This window comes from Terrapene carolina, unplaced genomic scaffold, assembly GCF_002925995.2.
Source record: "Terrapene carolina triunguis isolate 2854851 unplaced genomic scaffold, T_m_triunguis-2.0 Scaffold23, whole genome shotgun sequence".
NCBI classification, from domain to species: Eukaryota; Metazoa; Chordata; order Testudines; family Emydidae; genus Terrapene; species Terrapene triunguis.
Genome location: NW_020664374.1, coordinates 26709026 through 26724571, shown reverse-complemented (window position 1 = coordinate 26724571; position 15546 = coordinate 26709026). Strand labels below are relative to the sequence as shown.

At 40.7% G+C, this 15546-nt stretch overlaps 1 protein-coding gene across 4 annotated transcripts in view; it reads left to right on the top strand.

Annotated features, from left to right (window-relative positions):
• Positions 1-15546, top strand: part of LOC112112035 (dystrophin) — a 1981667-nt gene that overhangs the window by 1961735 nt on the left and 4386 nt on the right. The window contains exon 17 of one of the 4 annotated variants that reach the window (XM_026649940.2): positions 10523-10554. The exons of the other annotated variants lie outside the window; for them this stretch is intronic. Coding sequence (XP_026505725.1) covers positions 10523-10554 — 32 coding nt within the window. The remainder of the gene's footprint in view (positions 1-10522; positions 10555-15546) is intronic. 4 annotated transcript variants of the gene reach the window in all.

Below are 15546 nucleotides of genomic sequence, written 5' to 3'. Positions count from 1 at the left end.
TTCTCTGCTGCTGCCTGATTGCATACTTCTGGTTCCAAATGTGGTTTGTGGTCAGTTTGTAACTCTGGTGTTCATAACTCTGAGGTTTTACAGTACAAGTACATGTGTATAAGTAGATGGTGTGTGTGTGTGTGAGAGAGAGAGAAATAAGCTACTTCTGTCTCTCTCTCTGTTTTTTTCACTCAAGATTATTCAGTTGTTTTTGTTAAGACTAGCTACAAAGAAGCTGTGTTTATATATAAGGGACATCATAACCTCCCCAAAAATCTAACCTAGCTTCCTGGGTGCCCTATTAACAATATACACTCTATATCTGTTTTTTTTCTTAGAATTTCCTCTTTTCCCTTTCCCTTGGTTTCTTTTTTCACAGTCCCTCTGTGGTTTTCAATCTGTATGTTTGATTGTATTTTATTCTCTCTCCTTCTTTCTAAGAAGATTGCGAACCCAATAACATTAGAGTTGGAGTCAAAACTTTCAAACTCACGCTGTTCGAGTTCAAAGTGAGACAAAATAAGCTGGCTGCTAGTTTGTACAGAGTGAGAGAGTGTGTGTGTGTGTGTGTGTGTGTGTGTAGAGACAACAGCACCCCTTTCAATTTTCTTGTTTTTATTAAAGTTTGCTCCCTTTGTTTGCTGAAGATAAGCACACACATTATTTGAATTATGGTTTCTAAAGCTTTTTATTTAAGAAAAGGTCTTTTCTGAGCCAGAACAAAACATTCTACTGCCAAGAGAATTGCTTGTATTCAGGATTGGAGATGGAATGATTGTTGGACAGTAGCTACAGTGGTTGACATTCACCTGCTGTGGAGAAGCCCCATAAGTCCTATATGCCACCTGAAGTCCCACTTTTGCCTTATTTTGTGGATGTGCATAGGCTTTGTGCACACCATTTGCACAGGGAGATGAATTTCACACCAAGTGCCTTCTCCAAAGGATGATGTGCCTGCTTCATCCCAAGCAAGGACCTCTGCCATGCGAACCATAACCAATAATCCTCATAAGGTGATGTGATAGGGCCGCCACAAACAGTAGAAAGTGAAGGGAGCAGAGGTGAAAGTAACTTAAAGGACTTACCGGTACGCCGGAGTCCTGAGCGGGGGCGTGGTCTCAACCGGAAGAGGCGCGGCCTCAACCAGAAGAGGCAGGGCCTTTCAAGATTTAAAGGCCCTGGGGCTCTGGCTGTGGCTGGGAGCCCCAGGGCCTTTAAATCACCCCGGAGCTCCCAGCTGCAGAGGCAGCTGGGAGCTCAGGGGTGAATTAAAGGGTCCGGGGCTCCAGCTGCCGCGGAGCTCTGGGCCCTTTAAATCACCGCGGGAGCCCTGCCTCCGCTACACCGGGACGGCAGGGCTCGGGTGGGGATTTAAAGGGCCCGGTGCTCCTGCCACTGCGGGGAACCCCGGGCCCTTTAAATCCCCTGCCCAAGCCCAGCCTGGGGTAGTGGCGGCAGGGCTTCGGCGGTGATTTAAAGGGCCCGAGGCTCCCCGCAGCGGCTGGAGCCCTGGGCCCTTTAAATCACTGCTGGAGAAGCTGGTCCAGTCCGGTGTACTTTCACCTCTGGAAGGGAGGTTGGAGAATTGAATGGAAAAATGGATAATGGAAATAGAATCATATAGGAAAAACGTTATCCAAGAAAATCCGCTGCAAAATACTTTCACCTAAGTTGATCTCCTTAACATGGTGAGCATATGTGTGCACTATATCCATCCCCAAATTGCACCTATGGTTTAGCCACCAGAAAGAGAGAGCCTGTTAAAGATACAAGCTTCTAAGTCCACGTTTAGGCACCCAAAAAGAGTGCCCTGATTTTCAAAGCTGCTGGCTCCCATTGATTTCATTGGCATTTGTGTGTATTCAGCACTCTGAAAATATCTTTGTTTGTCCTACCTATTAATTTATAAGCCTAACCCAGTTTTTAAGACTGTGGTCCTTGTTCATTGTAGCAAACTTCCTAATCAGAGTTGATGGCAATTGAAGAATAATCATTTTGAAAATACAAGCATGTTTGGAATACAGTGGTCACATTTCAAAAGTCAACAATTAATGTGTTATTTAAGCTGCAGTAGTTATTTTCCTGTACTTAAAATAGGAAATTACCACACTATTTCAGATTCCACTCTGTGCTGACGGAGTGTAAAAAGGGTTTTTAATTTTATTTTTTTGCTATAAATTTTATAGCAAACTTAATTAATAAAGCTGACAGCATATAAATGATATACAGAACCTATTGCAAGCAGCGATATGCTGTAATTTGTAGTATATTAATTAGTGTTTTAGTACAGAAAACATTTTTCTGTATGACAAAACCTGCAGACATATCTCCCCTGCTACAATGATTAACACTCCCCACAACACACCTTTCAAAATCCATGGATCCTACACATGCCTATCACAACATGTGGTACAGGGGCCCACTAATCCCATCTTTTTGTCTTATCACTGCAGAAGTGTTAACAGTCCACTCTACCTTGAATGGTCCTTTACAATATGTTCTAACTACTTATGCTAAACCAGTGGTCCCCAACCTTTTCCGTGGGCGGGTGCCGGACGACTAGCCGCCGAGGACCATGGCCGCTGGATAAGCAGCTGCCGAAATGCTGCCGTGAAGCGGCAATGTCAAGAGGCGTCGCCGCTGAAATGCCGCCGTGAAGCAGCGTCATCAAGATGTGTCACCGCCGAAATTCGGCGGCATTTCGGCGGTAGCGCTTCTTGACGTTGCCGCTTCTCAGCGGCATTTCGGCGGCTGCTTGTCTGGCGGCCAGTAGGCGGGCGCACATGGATGCCTCGGCGGGCGCCATGGCGCCCACAAGCACCGCATTGGGAACCCCTGGGCTAAACAATCCCTTCCACTTTGCATTTTGCTGTAACCCCTGGGTGTACCTTTCTCACACCTGAGGAAGAGCGCTGTGTGACTCAAAAGCTTGTCTCTGTCACCAACAGAAGTTGGACCAATAAAAGATATTACGTCATCCATCTTGTCTGTCTAGGAATACATGAATTTTCTTAACACAAAGGAAGGGGCAAATTTATGTAGTGGGCTGCATGGAGGTATCAGTTAAAATCATGGGTGAAGTTTAAAAATGGAAAATTTAGTCTAAATATCAAGGAAAGTGTCCTAAGAATGAGCTCCTATAAGGCTGTGAAATAACTTCGCAACAGAAAGATTTTATTTGTGACTTCCAAAACAAAAATTGAAATTATAAAATGTATAACAGGGACAAATCCCCAGTCGCAGGGAGTTGGGCTGGTGATTTAATATGACTTTTCCATCTCTAACTTCTATGATTGTGAGCAGGTGTATTAAAAAGAGCATCAGAACTTGGTAGCATTTATTTTGAATAGATTTTAGCACCTTTGTTGTAAAGCAAGTCTTGCAACATGTAGAAAACTAAGCATACAATCATAGAAACGCAGGCCTGGAAGGGTGCCATGGTTGGAAGGGACCCTGAGAAGTCATCAAACCCAGCCCCCTGTGCTGTGGCAGGACCAAGTAAACCTAGACCATCCCTGACAGATATTTGTCCAACTTTGTTTTTAAAAACCTCCAATGATGGGGATTCCACAATCTTCTTTGGAAGCCTGTTCCTGAGCTTATCTACCCTTATAGTTAGAGAATTTTTCTTAATATCTAACCTGAATCTCCCTTGCCGCAGATTAAGTCCATTACCTCTTGTCCTTCCTTCAGTGGACATGAAGAAGAGTTGATTACCATCCACTTTATAAAAGCCCATAACACATTTCTAGACTATCAGGTCCCTCCCTTAGTCGTCTTTTCTCAAGATTAACATATGCCCCGTTTTTGTTTTAAATCTTTCCTTACAGCTCAGGTTTTCTAAACCTTTTATCATTTTTGTTGCTCTGCTCTGGACTCTCTCCAGTTTGTCCACATCTTTCTTAAAGTGTGGCACCCAAAATTGGACAGACTACACCAGCTGAGGCCTCACCAATGCCAAGTAGAGTGGGACAACTACCTCAATGACATGCCCGTTAATTCACCCCAGAGTATTAGCCTTGTTTGCCGCTGTATCACATTGTTGACTAATATTCACTTTGTGATCCATTATAACCCCCTAATCCTTTTCAGCAGAATTACCACCTAGCCAGTCATTTCCCATTTTGTAGTTGTGCATTTGATTTTTCCTTCCTAAGTGAAGCACTTTGTGGTTGTCTTTATTGAATTTCATCTTGCTGAATTCAGATCAATTGTCAAATTTTTCAAGGTCATTTTGAATTGTAATCATGTTGTCCCAAGTACTTGTAACCCCTCCCGGCTTGGTGTCATCTGCAGATTTTATACGCATATCTCCATTCCATTATCCAAGTTATTAATGGAAATATTGAATAGTGATGGGCACAGGACTGACCTTTGCAGAACCCCACGTTATGCCTTCCCAATCTGACAGTGAACCACTGATAACTACTCTTTCAGTACAGTCTTTCAACCAGTTGTACACCCACATTATAATGTTTTCATCTAGACCACATTTCCCTAGTTTGTTCATGAGAGTGTCATGTGGGACTGTGATCAAAAGCCTTGCTAAAACCAAGATATTTCACATCTACTGCTTTCCTTGTATCCACTGAGCCAGGAACCTTGTCCAAGAAGGAAATTAGGTTGGTTTGGCATGATTTGTTCTTGACAAATCCATGCTGGCAATTCCTTATAACCTTATTATTCTCCAGGTGCTTACAAATGGATTGTTTAATAATTTGTTCCACCTTCAGATTCACTATCAATTCTTTACTGTTGGTCAGAATCAAGTCTAAAATAGCTGACCCTCTGGTTACTTTTTCACTTTCTGAAACAAAAAATTGTCCCCAAAACGTTGAGAATTTATTGGAAATTTTCTGTTTTGCCATATTACATTTCTAACAGATGCCTGGGTAGTTAAAAGAACAGGAGTACTTGTGGCACCTTAGAGACTAACAAATTTATTAGAGCATAAGCTTTCGTGGGCTACAGCCCACTTCTTCGAATGCATATAGAATGGAACATATATTGAGGAGATATATATACACACATACAGAGAGCATGAACAGGTGGGAGTTGTCTTACCAACTCTGAGAGGCCAATTAAGTAAGAGAAAAAAATAAATAAATAAACTTTTGAAGTGATAATCAAGATAGCTCAGTACAGACAGTTTGATAAGAAGTGTGAGAATACTTACAAGGGGAGATAGATTCAATGTTTGTAATGGCTCAGCCATTCCCAGTCCTTATTCAATCCTAAATTGATTGTATCTAGTTTGCATATCAATTCCAGCTCAGCAGTTTCTTGTTGGAGTCTGTTTTTGAAGTTTTTCTGTTGTAAAATAGCCACCCGGAGGTCTGTCATTGATTGACCAGACAGGTTAAAGTGTTCTCCCACTGGTTTTTGAGTATTATGATTCCTGATGTCAGATTTGTGTCCATTAATTCTTTTGCGTAGAGACTGTCCGGTTTGGCCAATGTACATGGCAGAGGGGCATTGCTGGCACATGATGGCATATATCACATTGGTAGATGTGCAGGTGAACGAGCCCCTGATGGTATGGCTCATGTGATTAGGTCCTATGATGATGTCACTTGAATAGATACGTGGACAGAGTTGGCATCGGGCTTTGTTACAAGGATAGGTTCCTGGGTCAGTGTTATTGTTCAGTGATGTGTGGTTGCTGGTGAGTGTTTGCTTTAGGTTGGGGGTTGTCTGTAAGCGAGGACAGGTCTGTTTCCCAAGATCTGTGAGAGTGAGGGATCATCTTTCAGGATAGGTTGTAGATCTTTGATGATGCGCTGGAGAGGTTTTAGTTGGGGGCTGAAGGTGACAGCTAGTGGTGTTCTGTTATTTTCTTTGTTGGGCCTGTCTTGTAGGAGGTGACTTCTGGGTACTCGTCTGGCTCTGTCAATCTGTTTTTTTCACTTCAGCAGGTGGGTATTGTAGTTTTAAGAATGCTTGATAGAGATCTTGTAGGTGCTTGTCTCTGTCTGAGGGATTGGAGCAAATGCGGTTATATCTTAGAGCTTGGCTGTAGACAATGGATCGTGTGGTGTGTCCTGGATGGAAGCTGGAGGCATGTAGGTAAGTGTAGCCGTCAGTAGGTTTCCGGTATAGGGTGGTATTTATGTGACCATCGCTTATTAGCACAGTAGTGTCCAGGAAATGAACCGTGTGTGTGGCTTGATCTAGGCTGAGGTTGATGGTGGGATGGAAATTATTGAAATCATGGTGGAATTCCTCAAGGGCTTCTTTTCCATGGGTCCAGATGATGAATATGTCATCAATGTAGCGCAAGTAGAGTAGGGGCATTAGGGGACGAGAGCTAAGGAAGCATTGTTCTAAGTCAGCCGTAAAAATGTTGGCATACTGTGGGGCCATGCGGGTACCCATAGCAGTGCCGCTGACTTGGAAGGTATATATTGTCCCCAATTGTGAAATAGTTGTGGGTGAGGACAAAGTCACAAAGTTCAGCCACCAGGTTAGCTGTGACATTATCGGGGATACTGTTCCTGATAGCTTAAAGTAGTTAAAGTCTCCCATTATTATCAGGACTTGTGTTTTGGATATTTCTGTCTCATAGCTCAGGTCTCAATAAGTAGATCTTGGGAAAAGTAGGTGATGTCCCTGTATAGCTTTTTATAACTTTTTCTTTTTTAATTTAACCTTTTACAGTTTTTAAACAGTACAGAAAGAACTCTGTGCTCCTTGAAGAGCCAAAGGTTGGTGCTGAAAGCAGTTTAATTTCTTCAGGGGGAATTTCTGCTGAGTACCTGATGATTGCTGTCCTTAAGGAATTTTCCTTTCCTTTTAATCTGAGGTTTCCCATCCATGTTCCCATTGCTGTGCTGCTCACAGCAAATTCACAGCTGCTGCAGCTGCCTCAGACAGCTGTTATGCTAACACAAAACAGATGTCAAAGCCAGAGGTCTGACATTTAGAGGAAATGTACTATTAAATACCACCTCAGTGGCTTATTTAGCCCTGCTAGATAATGGGCCACAGAGGAAAATGTTTTCACACTATACTTGTGCACAAATTACACAGTCTTCAAGGAGTTTATTGACAGTAGATAGAGATCTTGGCTTGACAAAGAAGCAGCAACAATATGCGATTTTAAAAATAAGGGCCAAGTTCAGTCCTGGTGTTTAGCAGGTGAAACTCCACTGAAGTCAGTAGAACTGCACCTACTTAAAACAAATCTCATTGTGATCCACAATGTATTTTGTAGCTAAGGTTTGCAAATGCTGTTTATGAATGAACACAGAAGAACATTATCCTGAGCCCACTGAACTCAGTGGCAGAGTTTCTGTGGACTTCAATGGTGCACAGTCAGGGGCTTAGATAGTAAGGTGAAAGGAGTCATATAAGTACTTAGAAGAACATAAACCCAGTTGTAAATTACAATGATTTTTTGGGGGTCAAAATTCAGCTTTATTAATTTGTCAAGATACCATTTAATAAAAAGGCCGCCTAGCATGGCTTACTTAGAAGAATTATGGTGAGCTCAGGGCAATAAATAAAAAATGGCATTGAAAATAGATTTATCATTTGCAAGTCTGCTTTTATTTTTTTATCCCACTTTTATGTCCACACACACAAACACACTTTCAGCAGTGCATTAGCTATGCTTGAATACTGATAAGTTGTGCAGCTAAATCCCTACTTCCAGCACTGAAAATGTATCCTATAATTTTCTGTATTTAGTCAGCAAAGCACTGGCATCATTGTTCAAACTCTCCTTTCCACATTTTACAGAATCAGTGGAAGAACTCTCTCAGCCACCATAAGCAGTGAATCTCACAGCTAACTCAGACCAGGAAAGGGGTGCTTCTGCCCACTCCAGCCAGCATCCAGAAAGATGCCAAGTGCTGAACCTTCCCCATGACGCCTGTGGTTCAGTTAGCCCCAGGGAGCGAGATTCCTGAGGTCTTTCCAATACTTGAGTCCCTGATGATAGCACAGTGCAGTACTGGCTGAGCCTCTGTCACTGTTTCTTCAGTGGGACCTGAGGTTGCTTTCCACCTTTGAATACATAATCAGGCCATGATGAAATTGCTTGAGAATATATTAATGAATTTCACGTGAAGTGCAAAAAAGTGTTCTCTTGATAGTAATACTGTTTGAAAACATTTTTCAAGGCTAGAATTTATTTTATTTTGGAGGTGGGATGGGGAAAGTGTGTCTTAAACTATGGTAAGCCAATAACTTGGCTTGTTGCACATAAAAATGTAAATCTGCACTATAACTCTATTAGTTACAAACTCAGCTTACTATAATTATTAACAAAATTCTTTCCCTCTTCATTTTTGAAAACAAAGTGTTTACCCGTTCGTTCTTAGAATGACTGCTGAGAAGACAGACTAGAATTGGGCGTGCTGTTTGGGAGTGATCTGAGTTTTACTGTTTCTCAGAAAATGTCCAGAAGAATCCAAGCTTATGTCATTAAGGGTGCTGTTATTTTATTTGACTTTTTGACTTTTTCCCTTTATTCTTTACGTGACACAATTAATAATTAGTATTTTAGGCTTCAATCTTGCGACAACCCATGTATGTACTTAATTTTACACCCTATGAGTAGTCCTGTTGACGTCAGTGGGACTAAACACAGTCCATAAAGTTAAACACATACATAAGTCTTTGCAAGATTTAGATTGTAAGCACTTTGGGGGACCATACCTTCATGTATGGTTTTACATGGCACGACTGGGGTCCTGGTTGTGACTGATGCCTCTGGAATTTACTACAGTACATTAGCTTGCAGGCCCTAATGTGAACCTCTTAATTTATGTAAGCTGGAGTTCTGCATGGTAGTTGAGATGCAGCTACTGCACCTCTTTTTGGAAAGTTTAAATACAATATTTATGATGACTTTGGCCCCAAAACACATAGGTCTGTGCTAGCCAGTCAGCTTTCAGGATTGGGGAGTTTTTTGGATGAGACTTTGAGACTAGTGTATTTGAATGTGGATTTATAAAATAAACATGGATTCTACCTTTTGCTGTGTGAGGACAGGGCATCAAGAAAGCATCTGAGGAGAAATTAGTACACATTGTATACATTTCATTGTATACAGGCTACCTCATTATCCTCCTTCAAATCCATCCTTAAAAAAATCATCTTTCCAGTGATGCCTACAAAAAACTCAGTAATGGTTAAGCTGCTGGCATGTCAAAATCACTGCCTGCCCGGTACCGGTGTTGTCTTGTTGTTTCCTTGTACTCCCTTGTAGTTCTGTATTCATCTGGTATCTCTTGTGTTGTATCTAGATTGTAGAAAGACAAGGTGGGTGAGGTAATATCTTTTATTGGACCAACTTCTGTTGTGAGAGAGACAACTTTTGAGCTTACACAGAAGAAGAGCTCTGTGCAGCTCGAAAGTTTGTCTCTCTCACTAACAGAAGTTGGTCCAATAAAAAATATTACCTCATGCACCTTGTCTCTGTAATATTTTGGGACCAACATTGCATACCTAAATTGTAAGCTCTTTAGGGCAACCCCCTTTTGTTCTGTGTTTTACAGTGCTCAGCACAGTCGGATCCTGGTCCCCGGCTAGGTGCTACAATACTACAAATAATAACAACAACAACATAGCATTGATAATGTAAAGAGTAGAACAGTTCTTCACATTACCAGGGTGTATATATTTTATTGACAGAGGTTGTGTGGTTGAGAAGGACAGGGTGCCTCATATTGATGGAGAGCTTGAGTATCATTCAAGAGAAGTTTGTCCAGGCAAAAATATGTACCAAGGCCTGTGAATGAGATCTTTGATCCCCTGAGTAAAGGCAGTCATGCAAGTTAAAGCCACATCTAATTTCTCAGATATTTCATTACATTCCAAAGTCTATAAGAAACCTGCTTGATTCTTGGTCAGTTCCTAAATCCTTTTTGCTTCATCTCCATTTGAAAAAGTTTACCTTTCCTTCCCTCTCTTGCCACCCAGCCTCTTTGTGTTCTTAGTAAGCTTCCCAAAATGCACACCAATGTCTTGATGTTACACAAAATATTCATCTTTAACATGTGTACAAGAATGCATTAGAGTGGCAATTGGGTAACTTTCTATTTTAGGTGCAAAAGTGGGATATTCAGAGCAGAATAAACTCCGTAAAGTCTGAGTGCATTAATTATGAAGTCAGAGAGAGAAGATTTTAGCACAAATGTTAGCTAGTAGGAATACTTGAAATCAATATAATCATATTGCTCACTTAGAAAATGGATTTAGAACATCACTGCCTTCCTCTCCTCTGTGGAAGGTTATATTTGGCTGATTTCAGTAGACTTCATAACTACTTCTATACTTGGCTATGTTAAAAGCAATAAGCAAGGATTTTTATATTTACTCTTGATTTGATCAACACTCAACTGCCAGTGGTGTTAAAAGCACTGTAGTCCTTCACTTTATTAAAAAAAATTAGATTTATTATTATATTATGCCTGTATTAAATTCCTAAGTGGAGGCTGAAGTGTCTTTGTCAGTATAAACTACTATTGATTTATTTGTGGTTTTGTTTTTCTTTCCTTTCTGCTACCTTTGTCTGTTACTAAAGGAAGAAATGCCCCCGGAAAGCCAGTAAGAGAGGTTAGTGAGATTCAGGCTCACTGTGACAAACAGAAGCCATGGCATCTTGCTCTCTGTGTCCGGCATTTGTGTGGCAGCTGTGTAGCTTATTTGTTTTTGTTTTGTTTTCCTGAGTGCATGCCACAAGCGTGCTCTAATATACAATGCCTCTCAACTTTCAATGGGGAAAATGTTAGAACAGGAGTGTGCCTCACTTCCAAGCCCCACAAAGATGGAAACTCAGGAGATGACAGAAGATGAGACTATATTAAAATAAAGTCGTTATGTGACACACATGATCAGAAGTCATAATCTGACATTGGCCTGTTCCTGTCCATAGGCAGAATTGTTTTATAGATATCTATAGAATCAAGGTAAATAGGTTTTTCCTTTAGAATACTGAAGGTTGAGAGGTATGAAAAACTCACACTTTTTATTTTTAATTTGCAAATTCAGTTTTGCACAATAAGGAATGCTCCTAACATCCACCGACTTCACAGTGCTGCATTCAGTTATATAAAGGAATAAAGGTATTTGCTGTGTGCTCTAGAAATGATCAGTCTGATGAAAAAAATGGCTTTTTATAATGCTCTGAGCTTTCAGAATTCATACTTCTCTGCCTATTACTGGAGTGAAAATGTTTTGTGCAGTGTTGTCATATTACCTTTTTAAGTATTTCTAGTGAACTTTTTTTATTGTTAAGCTATTCTTTGCACTCCTAAAGGCCTCATGTTTGAAAGATGAAATGCCCAATGAAATGATTATGAAAGATAAAATATTCAGAAGCTACCTTAGTGTAATCACAGCTGTGAAATGAACTTGCAGAAAATCATGCACGGAAGGTGCTTAGAATGAACGAATCAGGAATTTAAAAAGTGGCCTAACTGTGGGATGTTACTGTACCTGCAATGGGGAGAGACTAATAGTGACATACTCAGACTGCATCTACACTGGGCTGGTGGGGGGGGAGCCACCAGAGTAGCTACACCACTGTGGCTGACCGTGCTACATTGGCGTAAATGGCGATTTGCACTGGTACAGTTTCCCTGGGGTGAGCTGCACTTGTACAGCCATTTGCACTGGACAGCTATATCGGTGACTAACCACTTCACTGTAGATCAGCCTTTCCTCAAGGGAGATATCTGGTGCTTGCTTATTAACTTGTTCATCAGCAGAGTATCTGACACTTCATCAAGCAGATTGCACCTGTTTAAAAATTCTATGGAAATGATTTGGTATTCAATTCTGCTAATTAATGGCCCTTAAGAACTGATGATTAGGCTCCATTTGAGCAGAACAGGCCCTTGATGCTGATTTTCTTTGGCTTTGGTTATATTTCCATACATCATTAACAAAGACAAAATGCAGGTTGTGTGTGTGTGTAATAGCCTTTAAAAAATCTGCCACTGCCCTGGCTTTAGAGAGTGTGCAATTCCTAAGTACTGAAAATCCACTGGCCTAATGCTACAAAGTAGTGAGGACCTCCAAGGAAATGTTCAGCACCCTCGACTCTTGTTTCAACTCAGCGGGAGTTAAGGGTGCTCAGCAATTGGCAGGATTAAGAGCGATCTTCTCTTACTCAGACCACATGTACATGAAGTCTGCATGCTAAAAAATATTTCTCTGTCTAGTTACAGCATCGCTTTAGGTTTACATGTCAGTCAATTTGTGTGAAGCCAGATTGCAATTAAAACACAATTAGATTTTGTTCCTCTTACTTGTGTTGAGTAGTGCCTTACTCTGTGAGTAGTCCCATTGATTTCAAGATGCTACTCAATCTGAATCTGACCCACCAACAGGGATTGAGGCCCGGGGTTAGAAATTTGCACTGCTGAAATACAGACAGTATTGTGTTTGGGGTTTTTTAATTTACTTTCTGGCCTGTCTTTAGAGTCTGAACACTGCACATTTATTTCTGTAACAAGCTGCAGTGCAAGATTGATATTCAATTACTGTATCCTCTCCCGGGGGCCTTAATTCCAATACAGCCTCTAAAGCAAATTCAGCAGATACGGTACATATCATGCTGTATGTGACTAGAAACGATGCAGTTAGTGTCTACAGAAATATACTGTTGTCCTGCTTTCAAGGCAAGTACACATGTATTATTGTTCACTCCATTTGTACAAGACTAGATTAAATTAACACTTTCCATGTCTCTTTTTCCTCTGTTACATTTTGAAGCCGATTGTGATGTTTTTAAACAATGTTTTTTCATCCTTGCAGAGTCACTAGCACTGAGAAACTTTTTTGTCTTTAATGTGATGTTACAAAAAAAGAAAGTGGAATTAATGATGTCTTTGACAGCTCAATTATATTAAAATAATAATAATCCTACATGAGACCCTGGTTTAGACTGTTCTGTTTTCATTTATTAAATGTTTTTTGGGCCAGCATTTTTTCCTGCATCTTAATAAGGAATATAGAATGTTGTATTTCAGGTGGTTCCAGTAAACAAGAATACAACAGAAGTGTAACAACAGTCCTCCTGGTATAGGCATTATAGATGACGCACACACCCATATGTAGTGCACATATGGCCAGGAAAGCCATGCTTGTATTGTTCTCAAATCCCAATGGTCTTGAGAGAATAAACACCCCGCACACCCACATTGCCTTTCTCACCAGCATGGTTAAGGAAGGGCTACTTGGATTGGAACTGGGCCTGCAGCTGATGAGGACCACAAGGGCTACTCACCTCTTACCTCCCCCACCCTCACCCCATGAACAAGGGGACACAGAGAGTGGGAGGATCTGGAAGAATGAGCTGTAATGATGCAGAAAAGATGTGCAGTAATTTACTCCCCCATCCTGAACAAGTGCGGGAGGGGACAGGATTGTGAATCTGAATCACCGCTCAGTCTGGGCAGTGACAGGCCCTCCTTTACTCAGGGCAGATAGTACATTTGCAGGCTACTCCTCTGTTAAGGTACTTTTTATTTTTCTTGTAGATGTTGCTAATCTCCACCCACAGAAATTACATCACTAATTCTAATGTACTTTCAGTGCTAATATACCATACTAGCAAGTGCGGGGGAGGGGACCACAGGGAGATCAAAAACTGAAACACAGCAAGTGGCTTTAAAAATAATGGAGTGGCCGCAACAAAAAATATGTCATGATATACCATCCTGGAGAAAGTTTTTGTTATTGCCACTTATATGGGATGACCTACATAACTTGCTCTTGGCTCCAAACACACAGGAGTAGTTGTGATAATCCCAAAAGTACAGCAGCAGCAATTAAAAAAATTATTGCACTATTGTTATACTATTTGGATATAATATAGAATACAAGGTAGCGTCTAGATGCATAAAGGTTTTATTGGCCCTCATTTTGGATGCCTGTATAACTCATTCATTTTGCTACATTTTATGTTTGCTTATGCCACAGTTTAGAAAATATTTTATTGTTAATTTTTTTTATTAATGTTGTTGTTGCTCATCCTCTGCCTGTAAAATCAGGTTGCCTTAGTTACCAGAGCTCTGAATGACAGAAAAAATAGTATGAACAAATACTAAATATTTCTAAAAAGGATCTAAAATACCTTTTCCATAAATCCAGGGAATTGGGGATTTAAGGTCTGATATCTTGGTCTGCCAGGGCTAGAAATGAATGATGTTATATCACTTGAAAAACTGGAATCCCGGAATTGTTTCTATGATAGCAGATCACAAGATAGCTGAGTGTGACTCTGGGATCACTGACAGTTTTAATATTGCCACTCATTGATGTTTGGCCATTATAATTTTCGGCCCCTCCGAGTCCAAGGTTTGGGGTAGATGTGGGTGAAGAAATAATTTTGTGATAGGTGCCTTAAAGACTAAAATAGAGGCTGTTGAAAGTAGCTTGCAGGACTGAAGAGTTCAGTGGACTGTTTCAGATTATGCAGGTCAGTCCAAATGTACGCCAGTAAAACCTTTATACCATGCCATACATACGCATATAAATGTGTCAGAAAGGCGGAGCACATAGTGACAGCTGTCATTCTTTTTATGTAAGCACCTTCATTTCAAAAGGTGTTTTTTACTCATTTTTGACTTACTCAAACTTTCCCTTTTTAGGCTGAATTTTCCAGTACTGAAATCCACCAGAGCTAGATCTATCTATATCAATATTTATTTATTTAGAAGGTTGAGCAAAAATGATTCTGCTGTTTTTGCATAGGTAGGGAGTGAAGAAAAAATACCCTAATTTTTCAGATTAGAAGTGTGAATGTGTAACTTGTGAAAGGTGCCGCATGGATAGTCCAGGAGGCTGAAATCTTTTATTTATCCACAGCAAAGGAGGCAGTGTTGCAAACTTCCTTACACAGCCCTTATTATAGTTACTAGCCTTGTTGTAAAAGGATCAGTGCCAGCAGTGACATGTTAGCTTGTGCCCCGTGGCCATTCAGTCTTTGATGTCGCTGGTCAACATAAAGCAAGGGTGCCAATTTACAATGGTACCAGAAACTGGACAGAGACTGCAAATATTATTTCATGGAGGCCACAAGATAGCAGTTAGATTATGATGATGTTTGGTCACTACTGACTTAGCTGGATTTGAACTGTCTACTTACAGCTGAAAGCCTCTTAATACCAATTATCAATTGTGTAAGCCCGCTAGTCCCACTTTTAGGTTTGTTGTTTCTAAAGTTTGTATTTTGCCTTCCGCAGCATAGAGCAGCATCCTTTGGTCTTTTTCACAAAAGCAAAAGAGAGAGACTGAACAGGGAAAGGAGGGTGAATTGTTCATTTTATCCTGACTCTTTACATCTTGCGGGATTGCTCACTGCCTCATTCTCCCTCATGCTTTATCTAATTTAAATTAAAATCACCAATGAGAATACATTTAACGTTCTCTTCCTAATTGCCACTGTGAACATCCCAAAGCCGCAGCATTGGTAGAATCTGCTCAGGAGGCCAACGATGGCAATATAGCTGAGGTAGCGTAGCGGTTAGGCTAGAGGAGCATTGCCAGGATTGTGTGGGGAAGTTTACATAAATACTTGGCTGTGTTATGATTGGTTCA